At 51.2% G+C, this 23,584-nt stretch overlaps 2 protein-coding genes across 2 annotated transcripts; one reads left to right on the top strand and one right to left on the bottom strand.

The window, feature by feature from the left end:
- Positions 1-2,664: 2,664 nt before the first annotated feature.
- LOC130592414 (uncharacterized) lies at positions 2,665-7,876 on the top strand. Its single transcript, XM_057396682.1, has 4 exons — positions 2,665-3,900; positions 5,905-5,998; positions 6,437-6,783; positions 7,522-7,876. The coding sequence occupies exons 1-4, from the start codon at positions 3,819-3,821 to the stop codon at positions 7,626-7,628; spliced, it is 630 nt and encodes a 209-aa protein (XP_057252665.1). The 5' UTR covers positions 2,665-3,818; the 3' UTR covers positions 7,629-7,876.
- A 13,417-nt stretch (positions 7,877-21,293) lies between these two features.
- LOC130592412 (forkhead box protein E1-like) lies at positions 21,294-22,574 on the bottom strand. The gene has a single exon (XM_057396680.1). The coding sequence runs from the start codon at positions 22,572-22,574 to the stop codon at positions 21,684-21,686; it is 891 nt and encodes a 296-aa protein (XP_057252663.1). The 3' UTR covers positions 21,294-21,683.
- Positions 22,575-23,584: the final 1,010 nt, after the last annotated feature.

Raw genomic sequence — 23,584 nt, 5'->3', positions numbered from 1 at the left:
GGTGGGCAGCAAGACGTGCACTGCACTGGTCAGTGGCAGGGGCTATAAACATAGATTTGTACTTTTGCATGCAGTTTTGCCTGTTGAATTTATCCACCTGTTTCCCATCTTTTCATGCTTCAGTCAGGGCAGGGGGAGGAAGGGATTATCTGCTTTCACAGGCACCATAGTTCATCACACAGAGATACTCACTGGTAGCCCAGCTCCCAGAGAAGTGTGCTGCAACCAGGAAAGTTGCCCCCAAACATGTTTCAATTCAGGGAGTGAAGTTCAAGCCTGAAAAATCACTTCTCTATTGTTGTCATGTGAGACAAAACTGGAGAAGTGCCCTGACATGCTGTTAGAGTAACAGCAGACCAGCTCCCCAGCTGCTCATGTTCAATGTGACAATCTTGGGTTCATGGCTGCATCCACTGACTGCAGGGAGGGATATGCAAGTCTCTGGATATTGCTTTGCAGTAGAAATGACAGATAGGGGTAAAGAGAGATACACCAAGCCTCATAAAGAACTTTGTCTTATGCATAGGCCCAAAGCCTGGCATCTGCAGTGACAGTCCCAACAGTGTTAGGAGATGGGCCTAGGGCAGAGGGTCCTGCCCTAGGTCCAGCTGTCCTTTGGACAAAGCATTCTCAGAGCTTTTGGGTAGTAAAAGCCATGTGGGGGACCAGCACAGTGAGATGTACCCAAGGTTGGGTCAGCTCTACTGACACTAAAGGGTTCTGTGACACTGGTGCTGCTCAGGGGGCTAGACACCTGGTTAAGCTCCTCCAGTTCCTCACCTGCAAAGCATCAGTGAAGGTATCCTAGGGCTACCTGAACCAAAATGTGGAGAGGAACGGAGGGAAGCAGCACCTGGCATATGTAAAGTATCCAGCTGTAATAGCTCATGCAACTGAGACTGGCAGGAAAGTTTAATCTACTTGCACAAATCCATCTCTATAGCAAAAGGGATGCAGCTTTGGCCACATGAGCTAGAGAGCTTTGCTGGAAAAGAGGAGTCTTCTGTGTTACTGGTGCTGATGGTGGACAGGGAGGTAATCTGGGCTTTAAAATGAGCCCAGTGTCACTGGTGTTGCAGGCGAGTCTCTGCCTCTCACCTCCACTTCAGAGCAGAGGCAACTTAAAACTAGGCAGCTGCATCTGTAATTTCCAGTCATCAATCACTGAAGCTTCCCCATAGGATAATAAAATCACTTTCTTTGGAAATTTGCACCTAAGAGCCTCTCTAGAGATTTCAGTTCTGAAAACATGTAAGTGCAGGCTGTGTAAGATTTTAAAGCCCATCTATTCCATTAAGCACCTCTAAAGACACTAAAGGCACACCAACTCTTTCTTTTACAAATGTTCTTTACAAATCTATTCATTTCTACCCAGCAGAAGATTGCTGGAATGGAGAAATATTGACAGTAACATCTCTGCAGTGTCATATGGCAATGTTTTGCTGAGTCAAGAGTCACTTATCGGACCCCACCAGGCTTTGGAGTGACTGAGTAGATGGAGGGTGTGAGAAGCTGAGTTAGCCACAGACTGAGCATGCAGCAAGTTCCCATGGACCACTGAAACACCCAGAGATTTCCATCCTGTCTTCTATGTTTCATATCATCTTCAAGCAGCCCAGAAAATATCAAGCTTTTTGTAAGAATGCTTCTAGATGTGAAGTTTTGCTATGGCCAGGCATATGGAATCGCAGTTCTGGTGTCCTCAACATAAGAAGGACATGGAGCTGTAGGAGCAAATCCAGAGGAGGGCCATGAGGATGATCAGGGGGCTTGAGCAGCACCCGTACAAAGACAGGCTGAGAACACTGGGGCTGCTCAGCCTGGAGAAGAGAAGGCTGTGTGGAGACCTCATAGCAGCCTTCCAGTATCTGAAGGGGGCCTACAAGGATGCCAGAGACAGACTCTTCATCAGGGACTGTAGCAATAGGACAAGAGGTAATGGGTTTAAACTTATTCAGGGGAAGTTCAGGTTAGATATAAGGAAGAAGTTCTTTACTATGAGGGTGGTGAGGCACTAGCACAGGTTGCTCAAAGAAGTGGCAAATGCTCCACCCCTGGCAGTGTTCAAAGACAGGTTGGACAGAGCCTTGGGTGACATGGTCTAGTGTGAGGCCCATGGTGGGGTTTGGAACTGGATGATCTTAAGGTCCTTTGCAAACTAAACCATTCTATGATTCTACGACTCTCTGATTTAGGTTGCAGAAGACCCATAAAATCATGAAGCCCAACTGTTAACCCAGCACTGCCAAGTTCACCACTAAACCACACATCTTTTAAATACCTCCAGGGACTATGACTCCACCACTGCCCTGGGCAGCCTGTTCCAATGCCTGACCACCTCCTCTGTGAAGAAATTGTTCCTACTGTCCAATCTAAACCTCTTCCACTGCAGCTTGAGGCTGTTACCTCTTGTCCTATTGCTTGTTACTTGGAAGAAGAGACCAACCCCACCTCACCACAGGTAGTCGTAGAGAACAGTAATGTCCCCCCTGACCCTTCTCTTCTCCAGACTGAATCCCCGCAGTTCCCTCAGCTGTTCCTCATCAGACTTGTGCTCCAGACCCTGCACCAGCTTTGTTGCCCTTCTCTGGAACCGCACCAACACCTCAAGGTCTGTCTTGTAGTGAGAGGCCCAGAACTTAATACAGCATTTGAGATGTGATGTGTTTTCTTCCTCCCCAGGCTCTGTCTTTTCATGGTAGAGCACCTTCTAAGACAGTTTTCAAGAAGTCTGCATGACTCCGGTGCTGTGCTGCACCATCATGCAGTACTAGAACATGGACATCATCACCAGCACAGGACACCTTCGCTTGCGACTGAGAAACAAGAAACTTCCCTGTGAATTGACTTGGAAGCCTCACATCTCTTTATGCCATCCTGGCCCACCCGTCCATATCAGAGCCTTCCTGTATCTGCTCTGCTGCCACCACCCTGCTGCTCCTTTTGGGGCTGCTTAACATGCCCCACCTCTCTGGAGGTAACCTGTAATCTGCAGTGGACAAGGCGACAGCTGGGTCTTCCCACTGGTTTTACTGGGGCTACCCATTGCCATCCTGCTTCCTGAGAGAAGTGCTTTGCTCATAGCCTGGACCAACAAGTCACAGGGTAGTCCTCAACACACACAGGCATTTGGCTGGAGTGCCCATCTGGATTCATTATTCTGTCTGGATTTCCCAGGAAGGTGATGCAGCCCTTGGACAGGTCACACGAATTTGGCAGTTTCCATCTGTAGGGGTTTCCAAAGTGTACGATGCCACAAGGGCTCTAACCTTGTGCAGCAGAAACTCCTGCTGAGAGAAGGGCTGCAGCGCAGACAAAGGTCCTTTCCCACCACCACTACCAGGGTCCTGTGCAAACACCTTTCAAATAGCATACATCCCATTTCAGACCTCACAAGGGGTCCTTAAGGACTAACAACAGTTCCCTGCACCCCAGGCTGGAAACCAGCAGAAAGGCAGTGCTGCATCCTGCCCTGCCATGCAGCTCCTTTGTACTATAAAGGAGGGCATTTGAGTTACAGTTTAGCAGCAATGAGTGTAAATTTATCTGAACTATAATTATTTTCTGTATAAAAGCACTAACTTTTGCTCTAACTTTGTGTGGATCTTTTGCAATCCACAGTAGATCCTGGGCAGAGACTCTCTATACCTTTGCACTCTGATAAGGAGAACATTATTACCCTACTAGTGGCCAGGCCAGATAAGAGGTTTTGGGCGGGCAGTCTGCATTTTTTTCAAGCCCTCATTATGCTGCACCAGTATCTCCAGATGCTCTTCTGAGGGAGTTAGGCTGCTTCCTATTCAACACTGTGAAGAGCAATGACTAGTCCCCAACAACGCAATAGTAATTTTGATCCTTCTGATCCACCCGCTGTGGCTCATAAACAGCATGGAGAGGAAGGTAAGGTTGAGAACACTCCTAACTTGAGTTTTTGGGGAGGAGAGAGGATGATCTTTGTCACCAGCGGTTTCTAAAAAAGGAGTTAATAATTAACAGTTTATGCTTGGGGGATGGAGGATGCACACTTAACTACAAAGGTAAGTGTTTTTTTCTGTGTCATGTTTCAGATCACAAAGGCAGAAGCACCTAGAAACAATTTCTAACTCAAAATCCCTCTGGCGGCATCAATATAATGCCTATCTGCAGACTTTGCAATACTGTCTCATTGCTCTTTTAGCTTGATGGATTTTTTTTCTTTTAATTTCAACTCTACCTTTGTGTTCTTACCTAGATTTTTTTTCACCAGGGCACAGATGTTTTACTGTGATCTTTCCTGCTTAGTGTTAACAGCTGACATCTCTGGAGCATCTGTGGGAGTGCTCTCTTGGAGTGAGAAAGGAGTGAGAGGTGTTTTCTACTCATGCAAAACAATTTGCTAAGGATGGGTAGGGAAGGAAACTGATTGCAAGCAGCTAGAAGTGCTTTTATGGCTCACAGGACCTATCGAAACGGAAAGTTAGTTACCTTGGCTGTGCAAGGGGTGTGCAAGGGATTAAGTACTTTAGTAGTTAAACTGATGCAGATCCTGCTATTGCACCTTGTAACCTCCTCTTTCCAGGCTCCTTTCTGCCTTTTGCTATGTGGATGGCAGGGTCATCTCATGCTGGCTGTGCCCTACTGCTTCTTACACTGCTTCGAGTCTGGGAACAGCCTCACGACTGCGGAACATCTGCTCGCATTGTGCAGACCAAGTTCAGTGGTGGACTGCCCTCGGAGGCTGACACTCTTTTGGGTGATGCTGAGGTGACCCTGCCATCACTAAGAGACTCTGGCACTATCATTGCATGTTGCCTTCAGAATTGTGTATACTGCTGTGTCCTTTCTCTTGTTAGGCTGGAATTTTTTAGGAGAGGAGCCCTCTTTTCCTGTATGGCACTACTGTGCTCAAAGCAAAAGGTGGTAAATCATCTCTAGAATGGCTAATTCCCTCGCTCACTGGCAAAGCAGAAGACCTGACAAGTCCTTGAGAAGTACAAGCGCTACGTAAGCACTAACAAAAACATCAGTGTGTTATCAGCACTTTCCTGAGACTGAAACCAAACATAGCCCTGAACAGGCTCCTAAGAATTAAAACATAACTGAGGAGAGCTCATTGCAGTCATCCTCTGTCTAACAGGGGCTAAGAGAAGCGAGAGCCACACTCCTTTTAGGGGTGCACAGCAAAAGGCAAGAGGCACCTGGTCCACATTGCAAATATGGCTGGATAGAAAAGCAGAAAAAACATGAGGGTTGAGAGTGGTGCAGAGATCAGATATGTGGGCTTTAAGGTATTCCTACTTCCCTGGACAAGGGCCTGGATTGCTTGATGTAATTTTAAAGTTGGCCCTGCACGGGGTGATGGAGATGTAGGGAGGTGCCCCTTTCTCCTGGTGGCTGTAGGTAACCTGCACATCTTGACTAAATGGTAAAGTCAGCATTGGACCCAGTCTGACAACAGTCTGTCTTCAGCCCTGACATGGTCGTCTTCAGAGCTGCAGACAAGCTTGGGGCAGCTGTTGTGTTTTTAGGCACCAGTCTCCTCACTCACAGCAATGTGTACTAGCCCTGTCCTCGTCTCTGGCTGGGTCAGCATCACCCACAATGTCTCATCCTAATACACACAAGCATCTGTTTACAGGAAAGCCTGTGCCCTCTGGCTCACTCTCTCCTCACCCCAGAGCTGCAGCAACAGCAGGAAAACCGCAACTAGAAGTTTAGAGTAACTTTCAGCACAGGAGCACAGGAGCTTTGGGGGTGTTTGTCATGAGATCCTACCCACTGAGGCTGAGCTGGAGGTACAGCACCCAAGCAGTTTCACAGCAAGACCTGCTTCATGACAAAAAGAGCATGGCTTCTTGCACCAGTGTTTGTCACCAGGCAGGGAGGTGTTGAATTGTCATGTTACCACTTAATTTTTCCATGCAGAAATCCCCATCTCCCGCCGCTTGAGAGACCGTGAGATGCTCCGGAAAAGAAAGGAAAAAGCCCAGGAGAAGAACTCAGCTTACTGGATTTATAGGTAAAAACCTGCTTATGCTGTGGGGTTGTTTTTTTGGTGCACTTAACCTGAGCCCAGGCATGGCATCCTAGCCACTTGATCTTTGTACAGGGACAGGGACGAGCTGGGTCCCATCAGTCTTCAGTGGGGAAAGCTGAAGAAGGTCTAGGCAGGCGCTGCGGGGCAGAGACAGATGGGGGTGGTTATGTAGGTGCTCGGTTGAGTGGCAAGCAATCCTCAACCACAGAGTGGAGCTGGGGGAGATTTTGGTGCCAGGCTCCCACCTGCCAGTGCAGCTACAGGATGCTGCTGTGCAGAACTGGGGAGGAAGGCTGGGGAAGGGCAGCTTCTGCTGGGATGGACTGGGGCACAATTACAGTAAAGGCAAGAAGCTTTGGGGCAGGAGGCAAAGTCCTCCTCCCCAAGCCCAACTTTCATTCATGTGAAATCCCCTTGGAGGGAGCCAAGGATCAAAAAGCAGAGGAAAGCCAGAGAAGACAAGAAAGGAAGGAGCAACCAGCTGGTGGTGGAGCTCAAACCAGTGGCAGAACTGAAGGTGGAACTGGAGGTGGAATCGCAGGCAGGATCATCGAAAGAACCAGTGGAACAACTGGTGGAAGAACTGGAAGATGTCCAGCCCAAGCCCAAGCTGCAGGAGAAGGCTGAGCCAGTGGCACCCAAGCCAGCGCCACCTGAGCCAGTGCAACAGGAGCAGTCGCCTGTGCTGACAACCCAGGGGCTGGGTGCTGCGATACCAATGGGAGGTATGGATGGGGAGCTGTCAACCAGTAGCCAGGATGCTGTGGGTGAGCTGCTGCCGAGCTGCTGGCTCTGTGAGGGTTCAGGAACAGTGCAGAGCCACCTCTTGAGGACTATCCGCCAAGGTTACCTACCTTATCAACAGCCACCCTGCAGCACCACTAGGGCACAGGTCCCTGCCCCATCAAATGTGATGACCTGGGTAGCTCTGTGTGGACTTAAACCACAACACTGTGAATGGGTGGGGGAATACTGGGGCTGTAGGGGCAGATACCACTCTCCAAGTCATGGGGAGTGACAAAAAGCCCACTACTGTCAGTAGAGCTTCTGGCATGGGGCCTGTGGTCCCTGGTCCTAAATGGCTGCTTGTTCTACAGACACCTCTGTGGCTCTGCCAAAAGCCAGCTTAGGGCAGAGATGCTGTGCAGAGAAGATGCAGTCTCTTCAGGCCAGAGCTGGTCAGCGAGAGAGGGCCAAAACCCAGGCACACTCTGTCCACAGTCCACCCAGTTTCAGGGCTGACACTGGGACAGGGGGAAAGTTGTCACTAGGGCAACAGGTTCCTGCAGAAACCCCTTTGAAACCCACTGGGGCTTTACCTTCTCCAACTCCCCTCCGCTACCCCTGGGCTGCTGTGTCTTTTGAAAAGCAAGCAGGCCACCAGGAGCTGCCTAACACCACAGGCAATCTCAGGAGCCTGTCCATGGGGGCTTTAGCACAGCACAGAGGGGTAACACACGAGAACACCGCAGTATGAAATAATCTGTTTCTTACACGTCTTACAGGTGATGAGGAGCTGCTGAATCTGACCGAAGCAGAGATACCTGAGGATCTGAATGCTCCTCTGGATAGTCTCTGCCAGGATAATGAACACATTCCCTTTCTCTTTTAGTTTTCTGATCAGGGTTTTTCCTGTTCAGAACATTTTGACTCCTGCCTAGAAAACTCCAGTAGGTACTGCAGAGTGATTTTGACCTGCTCTTTCCTTGTAACAAAGCCCATATGCTCCTGGTCACTCTTCTTTTCATTCTTCTTTCAAGTTAGAATTAGGGCAAATGTACTCACTGCACTCTTAGCTAGCTGGAGCTGCTCAGCTTGGGCTTTTTCCTGAACACAATAAAACAGGCACGTGTTTCATCACCTTCAGTCTGAAGTCTTTCTTATGGTCTCTTACCCTCCTGGTAAACAGCTTGGTTTCCTAAAGCCTGGAAACCATTTTGGTTTCAGTTTCTGGGCAGCCTCACTGCAACCTTGGCCACTGCATTCAGCAAACAAAAGATGGTTGAAAACATCTGAGTGCAACAGCTTGGGAAATGGCATCTGGGGCAAAGACAGGAGCCTTTCTGTGCCCCTGGCTCCCCAGCCTGACACCCAGGGTTTCTCCTAAAGCCAGGAAGGAATGGGATGCCTCTCTGCCCACATTTCAGGTCTTATGGTCTTCTGTGCTTGGCTGGGGAGATGGCTTTCTTATGTTCTTGTAATATCCTGACATCGGGGGTCTTTCTTCTCCTGAGTTGAGATGGAGGTCTCTTGCCATTATCTGACTTACGAAGGGCCTGTCTCCCATGGTGGCCAGGCCTCCATTTGGGAGATTTAAGGATATTTTTGTGGCTCCAGTGGTGTCACTGCTGCTGTCCCAGAGCCCTGCAAGTCTCTGTGTCTCAGCAGATGTGACATGTCACCAGTGACACCAGTAACACTGCCTCTCCAGTGACAGGATGGACATTACTGACTCATGCCCCTGCTTTGGTCCCAGGGACGTCACACCAAGGGGAACAGTCTCCCCAGTCTGAAACCCTGGGATGTTACATCACCAGAAGCTCTAAAGCACTTGGTGGGTGTCAAAACAGAAAGCATCCAGCAGTGCCATAACAAAGCAAATGCAGCCTCTTCCCCACAGGCAGCTCCTGGAGGGATGGATCTCTCTATACAGGTGTCCTGGTGATGTTTCAGACTCGACAGACATCTCAGCTAACGCAAGCTTGAGTGACTTGTACCTCTAGGAAAAGAGCAAGATCTCTTACTATCATAGTTTAAGCCCAGCTGGTAACTCAGCACCACACAGTCACTCACACACCCTCTCCTTCCACTTCCCCTGGCAGAACATGAAAGATTGAAAAGCCCTTGATCAAGGTAAGTGCTACTGAGTAATAACTAAACTAGCAGTGTGTTACCAGCATTGTTCTCAGACTAAAGCTGAAATATAGCACTGTGCCAGCTACTAGGAAGAAAATTAACCCTCCTGTCAGTCATGGAGGGCACAAAACAACCACAGCCTTCCTTCTCCAGTGTTTAAGTGGAGGTGCAGGAGGTGGCAAAGGCCTGGCAGAGTCAGGCAGGGTGAACACGGGGCAATGATCATTGCTGAAACACACATGGTCCTGCGCTACAAAGGCTGGGGAGCTCCCTGTGAGCATAGGCTCCCGGGAACCAGAGAAAGCACCTCAACAGAGATGGCAGTCACCCCAGGTCCTGTGTGCCCTGACTTAGAGCTGCTCTCTCTCACTCTAACTGACTTCTTTGGCAACCAGTGAGAAGGATGTGCCTGCAAGCAACAAACCTTATCACAAAATAAACAAGGGAAAGATAAAGCAATCCTTAACAGCACTTTCACTCCCAACACACCATTTCTCATTTCTTTCTCTGATAAGAGGGCAGGTAAAAGAGCTCTTGGTATACAGATGGGGTGCAGGTGCAAAGCTGGACACAAAGAGATCCATGTGCATCCATCCTTGAGGTAGGTCCTGCTCTCTGAATAGATCTGCGTATAGAGAGGGAGGCTGCTGCTTCTCACAAACAGTGCATTACTTTATCCCTCTCTTCCCTCCTTCCTGAGCCCCAGACAGATGTCGTTACCTGTCCAATAAGGGAATATTTCTTCCTTTGGGATGACAAACAGGGCGTGGGTCTGACTTGAAGGTGAAGGCTGGGACTATAGCCTTCTTGATGATGAAAAGTAAGTGCAGGGAGATGGCTTCTGAGCTGTGGGGCAAGCACAGAGAGCTGGGTCAGTGCCTGACACAATGCTCTCCTCCTTGCTGTGCTGTACTGCAGCATAAGAGAGCTGCATGAGGTTTTTCCAGGATGCTCTGACCTGCTACCTGAGCCACACAGACCAAAGCAGGCATGCTGTGATATGCAGTGGGTATGACAACTGTGATGGTCTCCTTATTCATGACACACAGCTTGGTGTTGTCAATGGGCTGGGCTGCCCACGCTGCTGTGAGGTCATCCCCGGGCTGCAGATCCTGTCCCCATGCTCTGCCATCCTGGGGGCTGACAGGACATCTAAGCAGAAGGAAGTTCACATCACACTCAGGAGAACCAGACTCTTCTCTGTCCAAAGCTAATTACCCTTTGATATCCTCCCAGGAAACATGCTTCCAGCTCCTTGGGAGAAGTTGTTTGGTTTGTGCAATCTGCCTCCTGCTTCTCAAACTGCTCTTATGAAATGGCGTCCCCCACATTCACAGAGAGTCAGTGATTTGTGGCAGGCTGTTGTTCGTGGGTGGTGTTTCCAGCTGGGATCGTTTTCTGGCCCTTAGCAGAAGTGAAGTCATGGGTAAGCCTGAGCAGAAAAAAGTGAGCCAGTAACTTAGAGACAGAGGTCAATGAAAAGCCATTTCACCCCACAAGAACCTGCTCCTGCAGAGATAAGAAAACTTGCTGGTTGATTTACCAATATTGACTTCAGGTAGTAAATCCTGGTGACAGCAAATACCCACTCCCTCTTTGGGCATCATTTCTTCCTCAGAGTGTGCAAGCTCTGATCCTTCCTGTTTGGTGTTCACCATTTGAATAAATACCTCTCTATTACTGCCAGGATTGTAGCTATGTGCCCTCTGGGCTCAGCAGTGCTCCTCTTGCCGGCCTGGCTCTCCTGTTTCACCAGGAAACCATACAACTATAGGAAAAGCGTGAAGAGGTACCTGGAGATCTTGAACCCAACCCCTGCTCAAAGCACATCCAGCTCTGACCAGACTGCTCAGAGGGTTTTCCAACTAAGTCCTACCATTTCCAACATTAGAGACACCACTATCCCCAAGTGCCCATCCCAGGCACTGCAAGGGAAAAAAGTTTTCCTTTATGTACAGCCAGACTTTCCCTCATCACAGTTTTTGCTCTTTGCTTCTTGTCCCACCATGGTGCACTTCAGAGAAGACCCCACCAGCTCCATCTTCCCTATAACTCTCTGGGACTGCAAGGTAGACTTCACACTTGCCTTCTCCAGGTGAATAAATCTGATTCCCTCAGCCTATACTATGCTCCAGATCTGTATCTCATGGCCTCAGCTGGGCTCCCGAATAACAATGTCTTTCTTGTACTGGGTTACCCTAACTGGATCCAGTATTCCAGGTGTGGGCTTGTACGCATCAAGCAGGGTGAACAGCCACTTACCTCAGCCCACTGGCTTGAAACTCAATCCATCTGTCGGGATCTGGGGCTTTGAGCATGATTGTGCCGTTGTCACCACCAGGATGCCTGAGGTTTTCACTAAAAAAACACAGAAAATGCAGAACGAAGAAACCAAGACATGGCCCGTGTGGTAAACAGTGTGATCTGATCTTTGTAGCCTTAATAATGACTCTGAAAAGAGGTTGTAGCAAGGGAGGGGTCGGGGGGGGGTCGGTCTCCCAAGTAATAAGCGATAGGACAAGAGGTAACGGCCTCAAGCTGCACCAGGGGAGGTTTAGATTGACTAGAACGAACAATCTCTTCACCAAAAGGTGGTTGGAAGAGCTGCCCAGGAAAGTCATCATCCCTGGAAGTGTTCAAAACCGGTGTGGGTGAGACCCCTAGTGACACGGTTTAGTGGTGGTCTAATTCCAGTGCGGGTTGGTGGACCGTTGGACTTGATGATCTTAAAGCTCTTTTCCAACCTACCTACTTGATCCTGTGATTCTTTTATTCTACTTTCAACTCTCTTCTGTACACACCATCTTCCACGTCAGCTGCAAAACCACGGAACGTGGCTTGACCGCGGAATTGCACGCCCCGGGAAATCACCCCTCGTTTGCCAGCGTGTTTAACTGCAGACAGGAGGCGCAGCTCCAGCGCCGCGTTTCCACAGCTCAGCCTCGCGGTCTGTGACAGCATTACCGAGCGCCAAAGCTGCAGCGCGGAACGAGAGGCTGCGCCCCGGCCTCAGCCCCGGGCCCAGCGCGGCCCGGCAGTGCTCTCTAGCGGCAGCGCCGCACGACAGGTACCGGGCGGCGTGGGACGTGCGGAAGGGAGGATTCCCTTCCTAACAGCTGTAATCGCTGCGCTTTTGGTAGTGTTTATGTGCCGGAGTCTAGACCTGATGTGACAGAGAGGTGGCTTATCTTGTACCCACACATGTGGGAAGGCTTGAAACCGTTTGCCTTGGTTTGATTATTGAGCCATTATTGATTGATGCCACTGTCCATCATATCTGAAAAATCATGGCAGCCAGGTGAAGTTCCCGATGACTGGAAAAATGGAAATATAACCCCCATTTTCAAGAAGGGGAAAATGGATGATCCAGAGAACTACAGACCAGTCAGTCTCACCTCTGGGCCTGGCAAAATCTTGGAGCAGATTCTCCTGGAAGGCATGCTGAGGCACATGAAAAACAACAAGGTGCTTGGTGACAGCCAGCATGGCTTCACTGAGGGGAAATCCTGCCTGACCAATCTGGTGGCCTTCTGTGATGGGGCTACAGAACTGATGGACAGGGGTAGAGCAGCTGATGTCATCTACCTGGACTTGTGCAAAGTGTTCGACACTGTCCCACACGACATCCTTGTCTCTAAATTGGAGAGACATCAATTTGATGGATGGACCACTTGGTGGATAAAGAACTGGCTGGATGGCTGCACGCAAAGAGTTGTGGTCAGTGGCTCAATGTCCGGCTGGAGACCAGTAACGAGTGGTGTCCCTCAGGGATCAGTGTTGGGACCGGTCTTGTTCAACATCTTTATCGCTGACATGGACAGTGGGATTGAGTGCGCCCTCAGCAAGTTTGCCGATGACACCAAGCTGTGTGGTTCAGTTGATACACTGGAGGGAAGGAATGCCATCCAGAGGGACCTTGACACGCTTGTGAGGTGGGCTGATGCCAACCTCATGAAGTTTAACCATGCCAAGTGCAAGGTCCTACACCTGGGTCAGAGCAATCCCAGGCACAGCTACAGGCTGGGCAGAGAAGAGATTCAGAGCAGGCCTGTGGAGAAGGACTTGGGGGTGTTGGTTGATGAGAAAATGAACATGAGCCGGCTTCAGTGTGTGCTTGCAGCCCAGAAAGCCAATCGTATCCTGGGCTGCATCAAAAGGAGTGTGACCAGCAGGTCAAAGGAGGTGATCCTGCCCCTCTACTCTGCTCTTGTGAGACCTCACCTGGAGTATTGTGTGCAGTTCTGGTGTCCTCAACATGAAATGGACATGGAACTGCTGGAAGAAGTCCAGAGAAGGGCCACGATGATGATCAGGGGACTGGAGCACCTTCTGTATGAAGATAGGCTGAGAAAGTTGGGGCTGTTCAGCCTGGAGAAGAGAAGGCTGTGTGGAGACCTCATAGCAGCCTTCCAGTATCTGAAGGGGGCCTATAGGGATGCTGGGGAGGGACTCTTCATTAGGGACTGTGGTGATAGGACAAGGGGTAATGGGTTCGGAATAAAACAGGGGAAGTTTAGCCTGGAAATAAGGAAGAAGTTCTTTACTGTGAGGGCGGTGAGGCACTGGAACAGGTTGCTCAAGGAAGCTGTGAATGCTCCATCCCTGGTGGTGTTGAAGGCCAGGTTGGAGAGAGCCTTGGGTGAGATGGTTTAGTGTGAGGCGTCCCTGCCCAAGGCAGGGGGGTTGGAACTAAATGATCTTAAGGTCTTTTCCAACCCTAACTGTTCTGTGATTCTGTGATTCTATGAATCACAGAAAGACTTATATCTGATGGTCTTCAGCCCAATTCCTTGCTCAAAGCAAGGCTCACCAAAGCTAGGCCATTCTATGATTCTATGATTCGGTTGCTTTAAGTGAGGCTTTCTTCTGTCTTTAATTTAGAAGAGAAGGCATCTTCATCCTCCATGGAGATGAAATAGGAAAGAGGTGACCCAAGAGGGAAAACTGTTCTTCACAACATGACTTCTTTTTTTTTTTTTTTAAATTTAAATGAATGTGATAAGCTCTGTGACCCCTGCATAGGAAGGACATGGAGCTGTTGGAGCAAGTCCAGAGGAGCACCATGAAAATTATCAGAAGGCTGGAGCACCTCTGCTATTGAAACAGGTTGACAGAGTTGGCCTTGTTCAGCCTGGAGAAGAGAAGGCTCTGGCAAGACCTTAGAGCAGTTTCCAGTGCCTAAAGGGAGCCTATAAGAAAGCTGGAGAGTGACTTTTTACAAGGGAATGTAGTGACCAGACAAGGGGGAATGGCTTTAAGTTCAAAGAGGGTAGATTTAGATTAGATATAAGGAAGAAGCTCTTCACTGTGAGGGTGGTGAAGCGCTGGCACAGGTTGCCCAGAGAAGCTGTGGCTGCCTCATCCCTGGCAGTGTTCAAGACCAGGGTGGACGGGGCTTGGAGCAACCTCGTCTAGTGGAAGGTGTCCCTGCCTGTGGCAGGGGGTTGGAACTGGATGAAGTTTAAAGTCCTTTCCAATCCAAACCTTTCTGTGATTCTATGATTCCCTGCATAAAAAGTCCAAGCCGTGAATATTCCTCTGCTTTGTTCTTGAATAAAGCCACCAGTATTAACAGTAGCACTCCAGGCACAGCCTCTCACACAGAGTGGGACCACTCACTAGGCATCTGTGGCCAACTCAGTCATTTCTGCTATTGCCTAGAGAGCAGAGCCATGGTGAGGTCAGCCTTTATGAGAGGACACCTGGAGAACAGGGGATTTTCATGTGACCACCAGTCTACTTCCCTTTCATGCAGCCAAATGTCACCTCCTAAAGCCCTCAGAGTATCTTGAGGTGCTACGTGCATGGCAAAGGCCAAGGCTTGGATAACTTGCTGCTGCAATTTTTCTTGCATTTAGAATAATTACCCCAGTCAATATAAAGTGCATTTGCTAAAAAGCATTTTTGCTCAAGTGCTCAAGTGCACAATTCATGCTGTGCTGTGCCACTGACTGTGCTCAGGCAAAGAATTTACATTAGCTGCAGCTCACTTAGTGAAAGAAAAGGCCAGTCTGCCCTTTCTGTGATTAAACCCCAGCAACCACAATATCAGGCAGGTCTTTCAGAGAACTTTCGTGTCTCCCCTCTGCTTTTCTTTCCCACTGCATTGGTGTTTAAGGCTGTCAGGATCCCACACTGGTGCGAGCTCTCACATACAGGGCTGCACTGAGATTTCTCCCACCCTTTCTTTGGCAAAATCATATGTAGCTGATTGCTGGTTAGCAGAAAACATACAGTAACAGTTGAGGTGATGAGATGTCCATTGCCTCTCCATGTTTCCCTGCCTCCAGCCCAGCTCCCAGCCTACATCTCACAGCAGGGAGTCTGGGTTGGTGCCAACGGACACAACCCCAGCAGAGAAGCACTGTCCCTGGGCTGTATCTGTCTCACTTAGACCCCCAAGCTCTGCTGCTTGCAGCATAGCAGATCAGGCGACACAGATGTAGAGCCCTGAGACACAACAGAAAGAAGAATAAACTTGACCCATCGTAAGAGACAGTCCTCTCCCAGCCCACTGGTGTGGGGTCTTTGGTTGTCATTGTACACAGGACCTGGTCTTGAATGCAGCTTCCAAATATATTGTTTTTCAGGCTATGGCTTTGTGTTGACCTCACAGTGCAGAGGACTGGGACTTAACTGGTCTTGTCTTGGCCCAAGCTGATTTTAGCTTGCTTGGCTATGACAGCAGTCAGTGACCAGATAACTATCACTTATATCTGCTTTCTTTTATACTGATAACAATTATTTATTCTTCATGGCTTGAACTGCCTGTGACTCCATGGCAATTGCATGGGTCCCAGCCTATTGCAGCAGTCAGTCACTTGTTGCTGTAAGAGTGCAAACTCATGTTATTCAAGTAAAGGCAATTTTATTGAAAACAAGAACAGGAAAAAAAACCAAAAACAAACCCCCAAGCCAACCAAACAAACAAACAAGCAAAAAACCAAACCAATTTGGGAACCACTGAGAAACAACATACATAGAGAAACAAACCTGAGTGAACTCCAAGACCAAGATTCATGTTGAATCAGTGTTTCAGCCTGGTCCAGAGCTGTTTAGCATCTCTGGTGATAATGTTGGTGTTGGATTTTAAAAGGCCCTGAGACCCGTATCCCACTGGAAGTGGGTCCTGTCCCTTTTGTGGATGCCCTTCTTCTTCCACGGATGAAGGATGCTAAACTGCATGTTCCTTCTTCCTGAAGGAGGAATAGAAGGTGCCTTTTCCTTCCCTCTCAGTGTGCTCACACATACATTGAGGTGACTGCTCTAGATCTTCAAGTAGCTCCCAGAAATAACCCCGGCTTCCAAGTATAGCTGATTCCACCGTCTCCCACCTTGACTTCTTGGCCTCAGACAGGGAGAAGACAGAAATACAAACAGGAAAAGTGAGCTGAGAAATCAGCTTTGCTGTCTAGATGGTGCCTCCTATGAATCTGGGCTCCAGGCATATGTCAAGACAAGAGTGTGAAGCTATTCTCTGTGCCAACCTGGGCTACTGTACCCCCATACAGCAAAACTCTGCACATTCAGTCTCCCAGAGAGCATCAGCCTTCCTGGGCTCACATGAGTTCATATCCAGGCACTGCACCAGTGGGACATTGTCTCTATGCCACCACTAATTCTGGCATCGCAGTCCTCGGTAACAGATGCAGCTAAAGCATGCAGCTAAAGCTCATCTCCAGCCACACAGACTGACCTCCAACTACAACTTACAGAGTTTTGGACTCCCTCCAAGATACTCCCTCCTGGACAAATGGCAGCTGCCTTCCCTGCACACTCCTTCTCATAAATTTGATGCATTTCTTGGCTTCCCCCAAAGGTAGATAAATCATACCTGGGAGTCCTACAGCTACTGAAGAAGATACTCCTATCTGCTTTTTGATCACTTAGCAGATTAAACTACTTGTTTCTGTCTCATTCATAACCCTTCAGGCAGCTCGGGCTACTGACAGAGCACCAGCTGCAGAGCTCGCTTTCCCCAAAACCCCTTGGGAAGCAGGTCACCACCTTTTCAGCTGGAGAAGGGGCAGCATCTGCCAGTATCTTAGCCATGTGCAAGCCAGATCATCCCCCCAAGGTGTGGAGTTGCTCCTGTTACACCCTGCATTAGCTACAGTCATTGCTTGGTGAATTGTTCCTACAGATGCTGCTGCTGCTGCACAAGGTAAACATGGTGTCAGCCTGGAGCTGCAGGAGCTGCACGCCTATAGCCAATAAACCTCACTGTCCTGGGGTGCAGGGAGGAAGACCAAGCATTTTTGGTGCTGCTGCCACAGGACAGGTAACACAATGTTGTTTCCAGCAGTAAATGTTTTCCAGCTGGCCAGGCTCCAAGCTGGAGCAATCAGAAAGTCAGTAACAGCAGCCACAATTCTCTCACCAACCTCTCAGCTTGTGTTCCTTATGCAGGTAACAACCTTAGCTTCTACACCTGCCCCTTTTTAGCAGAGGAACACAGCTGGGCTGCAACTTCATGCATTGATGTCTGGGGCACACTTACGGCCTGATGGGAGACCCGAAAGCAGACTGGTGACTTGAGTGGTTGCAGGAGCTTGGTAAGCCACCTCCGGCCTGGCATTGCCATCCCCTCCCTCCAATGTCTTCAGCAATGCCAGCAGACCAAGAAAAGCCAAGGCGAAGCAGACCCAGCAAAATGCAAGGAGCAACATGTGGCATGCATCTTGCTTTGTATCATCACTCTCTTGGTCTTAGGAGTGCAGGGAAAAAACTCCCAGAGACACTTTATTACAAACAACAGGATAAAAAGATTTATTTCCATTGCAAGTAGAAGAGTAAATATAAAAAAAAAAAAAAAACAACTCTGATACATAATAAAATGTTCTCCTAGGCTGTAACCATCCACCCCTTTCTTAAAGTCAGCAAAGGGCCTGACCACACCAGAGCTCCTCAGGCAGAACAGGAACCAAGAGACTCTGTCGTTCAAGGACGGAGCACTTTCAAGGACCTTCTCTCTTCTCATCAGTGCTTACACTTAGTGTTTCCTACAGGGTTATAACCCAAACCTACTAGACCCTTACTCCAAAAATCAAAAGATTAGTTTGAAACTTAGACTAACTGTGCTAAAAGGAAGGCCCTCAGATATTTATAATAAGGCTTCCAGAAATCACAATTTTCCTAATTTTGGACAGTGCCTGAAAATTACAAGCAAAGTGCCAGGCAAAATAAAAAAAAAAAAGAGATCCAAATGTTGAACATATCCCCATGGCACAAGCATACATTGAGATGTAATTGTCTAACATATCCCCCACGGCATATCCCCATAGCCTCACAGGCAGGCTCAGCCCCATGGCTCCCCAAGGACACAACAACTTGTATCTTCCTCTGTCAGTGGTCACGCAGGAGACACACAGCCACATGCACCAGCACAGGGTCAGCGAACCCTGCTGACACAGGGTAGAGCCTGGACAGACACGTGATGTTCAATGCACCCGCTGCGCCTGAGCCTGCACGGCAGCCTGGGGAGGTTGCAGTAGGCACAAAACCACAGCGGCGCTGGTGGGAATGGATCTCTGGAGCCTCCACGCTTGCTGCAAGCAGGAGATTGGAGCATTGCCAGCACTAGCACAGGGCAGGTATAGCACGGTCAATTTTTGCATCGAAAACCCCAAAGGGGAGACCTCGCTAGGATGTAGAGTCCCTCAAAGGGTCCATATAGCTCATTACTAAGCACAAAGCTCTTATCCATGGTCTCCAGCTGATTGTGGATCAAGTTTAAGCCGTCTGTGGCCATGTGTCTCAGGTCCTTGTGCAACAGGCTCACCACTGTACCTGCTGCAGAAAGCATGCTTTCTGTGTATGTCTGGTTTCCCTAGCTTGTAGGTAATAAAAGGTCTGAAGAGAAATAACAAGCATCTAAACCTTATCCACAAACAATACACAACCAAACCTACCCAATTTGTGCCTTCTGAGTCATCAAGTTCTATCATGCATGTCCTCCAGACACTGAGTTTTGCTCCCTGAAGTTGCTGCAGATGCTAAGTTCAGGAGCAGCTTGCACAAGACCTGTATCACCAGTGGTGCCTTTTTTTTAAACTGAAACTTAGACTGGCACCAGGGCTGGTGCAAAGAGTAAAACCAGGTTGAAGTAACGGGGAACAAGGGCCAGAAGACCTCTAGACTCAGGGAAACGATTCAGTCCACACTGACAATTGCTCTGACAGGAAGGAAGAACGGAAGGCATTAAGGCAGGACAATCCCTCTCCCAGCTACCCCCCAAAGCAGCTAGCAAACCTGCCAACAAAGGGATGCAGTGCAATCCTTGCAGGAGATACAGGCAGAGAGCCAGCAGGCAGCTGTCACAAAACTAAGAGCTGGCAGAGCCGCTTCTCTTCCAGCTGGTGAAAGGGGAAGCTGGGAGAGGAGCTGGCACAGCAGCCGAGGAGACCTGCCCCACGCTGAGGTAGCCAAGCTGCAGAGGTGGGACTCTGCTGTACCCAGGATGGAAGCAGCTTATAGACATGTTAAGACCAGGAAGGACATTGAAAGAGACAATACAGCTCTTCAGGAGGGAAAGCAAGGATGGAAAACATCTGATTCACCTCACCGAAGATGGGAATGATGCCTGCACTTGCTGCTTTGTGCCCCCCGCGGCAGCAATGTAATGCAATGTAACCTCCCCAGCTCTGTGTACAGGCGGCAGTTTCCTGCAGTACTACAGAAGAGGTCCAGATGGACCAGGGTCAGCAGCACCAGCCCAGCCCCAGCCTCCCAGCCCATGAGGTAGCTCACCCAGAATGTGCCGTCCCTATCTCTCTGAGAGAGGGGTAGGTGCCCTGAATCCAAAACTCATTTCCTACTTCAGAACCCCAGGGAAGGCAGAGAGACAACTCTTCCTGTGCACCTACTGCAGAGAGCTTTAGCCTCCCCCACCCCAAACTGTTCTGCGGGGACAACCCAAGCACCTTCCCACCCCACTCCGTTTCCTCCCTCTCATGTCCTGCTTGGATACCTGGAGTATCGCATGCAGAGAAGAACCTGTGTCTACACAGATTTCATCCTGCTGATGAGCTCACGTGAAAAATTCTCCATGGAGCAGAAAGTACAGGTGTCTTCATGGGATCGGAGCTCTTTGTAGCAGTGCATAGCAGCAGGACAAGAGACAGTGGACATGAAAAGAGACTAGAGAGGTGCTGAGTGGATAAAACTTCTCCCCCATGAGGGCAGACAGGTTGCCTGAAGAAACAGCACTGTCTCCATCCCTGGAGGTTTTCAGGACGCACCTTGGTAGGCTTGAGCAAACTGTACAGGTTATAGCTGACTGTCCTTTGAACACAACTGTGGAGCAGAAAATACCCAACACACCTCTCCCAACCTGAGTTATAGTATGATCTGTACCCTTTTGTGGTGGGAAGAGACCCTGGTGTATGTACACCCCCACTGCTCTTCCAAAGCCCCTGCTGAGGCTCTGACTGCACTTTCCACCTACCTCTCTTCATTCCTGCTCCCACCACTCTGCAGCACCCCTCACCAACCTCCTCCTCGCTCCGATCACACATGGTCCCACCTCCACAGTAAAAAGTAGCTGTCTAAAGAGATTTGGACGGTAGCAGCACTATATCTGCCCCTCTCCGCTCACAGCCCCTGACAGAGCCCCGCGGCATCCACCATCTCACCGGGAACCTTTCAGGGGTGGCAGGATCTGTTGAGAGGGATTTTCACGAGTTTCCCCATGGATCTATTTTCAAGCCCTTAACGGCTGTTGCTATCAGTTGTCCCCTCTCTGTGTTTTCCTCTAGCCTTTTTTCCAGCTATCCCTTGACAAGGGAGCAATCAAAGATAAAAAGTCACCACGTCCTGCCTCTCACTCATTTCAGGAGTTTCCCCCGGGTGCTGATTTCTCTAGGTTACAGACAGAGCTAGGCTGACCTTAAGATCAAAGTAATTTGGGATATATGGACCTCCACAGATCTCTGGACCAGGTCTCCACTCAAAGCAGTTCCAAGTTCAATGCTGGATCCAACCCAAAGACAGGTCAGGTCGCTCAGGCTCTGTGCAATCAAGTTGGGAAGACCCTGAAGGACAGAGAGCCCAGGACCTCACTGGGTCCCTTTTCCAGCGGCTGAATGTGCTCATGGTAAAAGTGTTTATACTTCCAATCCCACATTGTCCCACCACTGCAGCACAGAGCATGACTCCCGTCAGGATTTTACTTCCTGTGTTTGGCTGCAATCCCAGCACCCAAATCTTTCCCAGCCCTGGTCCTGTTGGTTGTTGGTGCAAAGCCCGGCATTACCACAATAGCCCTGCGCACCATCAGGGACAAACCACCACGTTAGTGTCACACGTCCCGCTTTTACAACTCTGGCTATGCGAGGCTGCAAAATGCTTCCTTCTGCCCCCCTCGTCCCCCACCACAGCAGACATTTAGTTCTGTAAATAAAATCATTAACAGCGAGGAGATTGTTAGAAGTGAGATCTTCTTGGACAGACTAGGGAGCCCAGCTGAGTGGGCTGGAAGGATGAGCACCTGTCAGGAAGCAGTGGGCACCTGTCCCAGAAAAGGCAGTAGAAAAGGAAAGGGCTGTTTGCCCCATCCAGGCACTTGGGAGCCCCTAGGGCTTCTCTAGAGAGAGCAGACAGGGCTGAGCAGGGTCCCGCAGGTCCGCACAGCTGGCGGTAGCGCTCCTCGCCGGGAGTCTGGGGCAGGTGGCATGACGCAGAGCCGCAGAACAAAGTCCTCCAGCATCTTCCCGGACGGCCGCGGTCCAGCAGCGCCGGGCGAACCCCGCAACCGGCTCTCTGCTGGGCTCCGGTCCCCGCTGTCGGGCCGCCCGGCCTCTCCGGCGCTGCGTCAGAGCGGCGGGACGAACCTGTCGTGGCCGCCGGGGTAGGCTCCGTGCAGCGGCCCGGGATCGGCGGCGCCCAGCTGTCCGCCTGTTCCGTAGACGTGTGGCAGCGGCGGGTACGGCACGGGAGAGCGGCGGCCGTAGAGCCCAGCGGGGGCTGGCGGCGAGGCGGGCAGCACGATGCGCCCCGACGGCGCGTACACCTGGCCGGGGCCTCCCGGCGCATAGGGCGCGGGGCCGGGGGGCAGCGGTGCGTATCCGTGCGGCAGGGCGGAGGCGCAGCTCTGCGCGGGGAATGCAAAGGCGGCGGCGGCGAAGGAACAGGAGGCAGCGGCGGGTGCCGGCGGCAGGTCGGCGGTGGGCGGCGGGGCGGGCAGAGGGAAGAGGCGGCAGGGCTCGTCGGGGCGCTCGGCGAGGAAGGCCGGGTAGGTGGAGAGATCGCTGCGCTTGAAGCGCTTCCTGCGACGGAGGAAGGAGCCGCTCTCGAACATGTCGCGGGCGTGAGGGTCCAGCGTCCAGTAGTTGCCCTTGCCAGGGCGGCCGGGCTCCCGTGGCACCTTGACGAAGCAGTCGTTGAGGGTGAGGTTGTGACGGATGCTGTTCTGCCACTTGCGGGGGCTGTCGCGGTAGAAAGGGAAGCGCTCGGTGATGAAGCGGTAGATGCCTCCCAGCGTCAGTCGCCGCTCGGGCGCTTGCCCGATGGCCATAGCGATGAGGGCGATGTAGCTGTAGGGCGGTTTGCCCCGCTCCGCAGGGCGCTTGCGCCGCCGTCGGCCGCCCCGCGCCCCTAACTCCGCCGCCGCCTCCTGCCCCGGCGGCGCAGCGTCCGCCTTCAGCGGCGGGGGCAGCGGCGGCAGCGGCGGGGGGCCAGGCGGCAGCCGGCTCTCGGCGGTCATGCGGCCGTCGGGGCGGCCCCGCGCTAGGCCGAGCCGAAGAGGCGCAGCTCTGCGCCGCTGCGGCTTTTATGCGGCGGTGTCCGGCTGCTCCGCGCCCGGACGGCCGGCACTCCCCCTGCAACGCCCCGCAGCCCGGGAGGCGCAGGCAGGGCCGGGCGTGCCGCGCCGCCGCGGGCACGGGCAGGGGCAGCGCCAGCCCCCCTCCCGCGGTCCCCGTTCCCCTCCCGCGGTCCCCAACCCCAGCGCCATCGGGGCGCCGCTATCCCTCTCGCTGTCGTTAGGAGCGCTCAGCTCTGGCGGAGCGGCAGGCAGCGGGAGGGTCTCCGGTGTTACGGTGCGGTGTCCCGGCATGGACTTTCCCAGATTCCCTCCTGAGCGGCTCCGAGACGGTTCTGCCGGCGACTGAGGAGAGGCGAGGTGCGGTGCGGTGCGCGGCCGCCGCTGTCCGCGGGGATGCTAGCTGTCCGCGGCACTGGGAAGGGTCGCCCTCTCAGCCCTACGCTTCTTCACAGTAGTGAAGAGGCAGAAACGAAATAAACGTTGCTACCCCCTCAACCCGGTGACAGATGTGTGTGGGGAGAGATAGTAAGTGTGGGCTTACACAGCACAATTGGAGTGCCGAGTTGCTATGTAAGATACGGTCAGAATGGGGCTCTCACCTGCGGTCCCCTACAGCAATTCGGCACACGAGAGCTGGACTCTCGTGCCTTGTTTTACCCTGGTCAGACCTGCTTGTCCTTGATCCTTGTGTCGCAGGATTTCCAGGTACATGGTCCTTCCAACTAGGAAGGGTCTTTCCACCGGCTGTGTCTGAGATATTACCTGCCTGTCAGCTTTCTCCTGCTTGCTCAGATAGTTGGGGCTGAGGTTCAGATCCTCGGTCTGTGGGTTAGAACAAGTGCTGTAAGTGCACACAGTTGGTGAGGAACGCTTGGCCAGGGTTTGTACCCCTGCAGCACCCACCCGCGGGGCTGGAGGCAGCACAGCCTCCTTGCTTGCTGTCATGGTCA

The sequence above is a fragment of the Pezoporus wallicus genome, unplaced genomic scaffold (genome assembly GCF_028554395.1).
Source record: "Pezoporus wallicus isolate ANWC-B61680 ecotype Strahan unplaced genomic scaffold, APGP_CSIRO_Pwel_v1 contig_14356, whole genome shotgun sequence".
NCBI lineage: Eukaryota > Metazoa > Chordata > Aves > Psittaciformes > Psittacidae > Pezoporus > Pezoporus wallicus.
This window is presented reverse-complemented; position numbering and strand designations above follow the sequence as displayed.